Raw genomic sequence first — 2132 nt, 5'->3', positions numbered from 1 at the left:
CCAAAAATCCCATTTTCTCAAATAGCTTGCGTTTGTCCATGCAGGTTTTGGAGTCGTTAAAAAAGAACTGGATCAAGCAACGTAGAAGAAGTACATAACTTGTTTTGTACAGTAAAATTAAAAATCAAATACTCAAATGATGAAAAATATGAAGCTTTATATAAATAAAACACTGACTGCATGTGGGGAAACTTCCTTGTATTTGTATCCCATCATATGTCACAGAAAATAAAAATTAGTTTTTTTTTTTTTTTTTTTCAGAAATCATGCTGCACGTCCCTGCATTGTCCTTTTTCACCCTTTTCCACCCTTGTCAGTAAAGTGTTCATTATGGGGCCGATAGTTATGTGAAGCATGCATTTTTATGGACAATGGAATAAAAAAAAATCAAGTTCCTTTTTGGTTCCAAGTGTGCAACACAAGATTAAAATGACCGAATCCTAAACTTTATAGACAAATTTGATAGCATCTTTGCATCATAAAAACAGCATGATTTTGTACTGCACAGCGTTAAAATACAAGATGTGTGTAACCCCACCAAATAATTATAGATTAAAGATTCTAAACCATATTCTGTTATTTTTCGAATTCAGCGCTGAGATTACCTGTCTTGCTGTTAACACCTGCAGAATTAAAAAAATATTTTTTTTCTAGTAACCACAAATCTCTGTAATGAATCCCTTATCTTTGGTAGATTAAATCCATACATAAAAGGAGTGACAATAGGTTGGCAAACGAGGAGGTATACTGATAAAATAATGCGTATTTTGTCTGGCACATGAGCAACATCAATCCTGGAATCAACAAAATGGAAAATACAGCCAACAAACATGTTTGAAATTGAGACAATCTGAGGTGTGCAGGTAGTTACAGCTTTTTGCTTGGTTTCTCTAGAAGTATGCAGACACACAGCCAAAATCTTCATGTAAGAGACTAAAATGAGACTAAATGGGATAGCCATAGTTATAAATGCAAAAAGCAGGTCGGACATGTTATCAAGAGTTGAGATTGAACATGCAAGCTTCATCACCAAGTGGTGGTCACAAAAAACCTTGTCAATTATATTTCCACAAAATTTCAAACTTATGAGAAATGAAAATGAGAAAATAAAACTAATGATTGAATACATCCATATAACCAGCACTATCATAACTACTTTTCCTGTGTTCATAATGATGTTGTAGCGGAAAGGATAACATATTGAGACATGCCTATCATAGGCCATAGCTGCTAAACTACAAAACGCAACAGATCCACATATGTAGATACAGCACATCTGCAGAAAACACCACGGCAGGGTCACTTCATGTGTATCTGATAACATCTGTGAGAGCATAAGAGGATACAGTGATGTGCTGCCAGCTATTTCATTAACAAATAAATTACATAGAAAAATATACATTGGTTCATGCAACCTTCTGTCAACATATATGATAACTATAAGGACTGCGTTGGCTGCAAAAATTGAGAGGTACCATAACAGCATTATGCTGAAATAAAGGTATTTTAAATCTCCAATGTTACCATAGGCAGCCAGCACAAAAGACCATATCTTAGTTGTATTCTCCATTAGTTTACAGTGTCATGAAAATGTACTAAAGTGAAACAAAGAGCTTTGAACAAACAACTTCAGTAAAAGGGTTTATCTTATCTGTTTAAACTTAAGTCCAATATTCCATCTCCGTCAAAGCAGACAAATTGATAAGCCTTTGGTCACTGGTTTTATAACAATTACAAAAAGTGCAGGGTACAGATACAGAGGGAGACAGTGAAAACAAATGTATTTTGATTATGTTTTCACAAGAGTCATGATTTTTTTCTTCAGTTATTTTCCAAACATCTTACCAAACTCTTAAAGACACATCTCTGCTAACCAGTGAACAGTGTGATTCACTACACTAGTCAAAGTTGCATAGCTGAATTAATTATTGTTATTAATGAATATAACGTCCAGTTTTAGTTATGGAATCACAATGCAGTCTAAAAAAGAAAAGATTGCTTGTGAGATCAGATTTCTTATTCTCATGTAAGTTACAAATGTTCACATGTAAATATTATTATAAGAACATTAAGCAGACAGAGCATAGAAACAAAAATCATATCTAGGCTATACAGATACCATAGACCACAGA

General features: G+C 33.7%; 1 protein-coding gene across 1 annotated transcript in view; it reads right to left on the bottom strand.

Moving 5' to 3' along the window:
- The window catches only part of LOC114920592 (olfactory receptor 2K2-like), a 2544-nt gene extending 412 nt beyond the window's left edge, over nucleotides 1–2132 (bottom strand). The window contains exon 1 of the mRNA XM_029278727.2: nucleotides 1–2132. This exon is cut by the window's left edge and continues 412 nt beyond it. Within this exon, the coding sequence (XP_029134560.1) occupies nucleotides 632–1570 (939 nt within the window). The 5' untranslated portion in view covers nucleotides 1571–2132 and the 3' untranslated portion in view covers nucleotides 1–631.

This window comes from Labrus bergylta, chromosome 13 (assembly GCF_963930695.1).
Source record: "Labrus bergylta chromosome 13, fLabBer1.1, whole genome shotgun sequence".
Lineage (NCBI taxonomy): Eukaryota > Metazoa > Chordata > Actinopteri > Labriformes > Labridae > Labrus > Labrus bergylta.
Note: the sequence above shows the minus strand (reverse complement) of the source record. Positions and strands in the feature narration are given on the sequence as shown.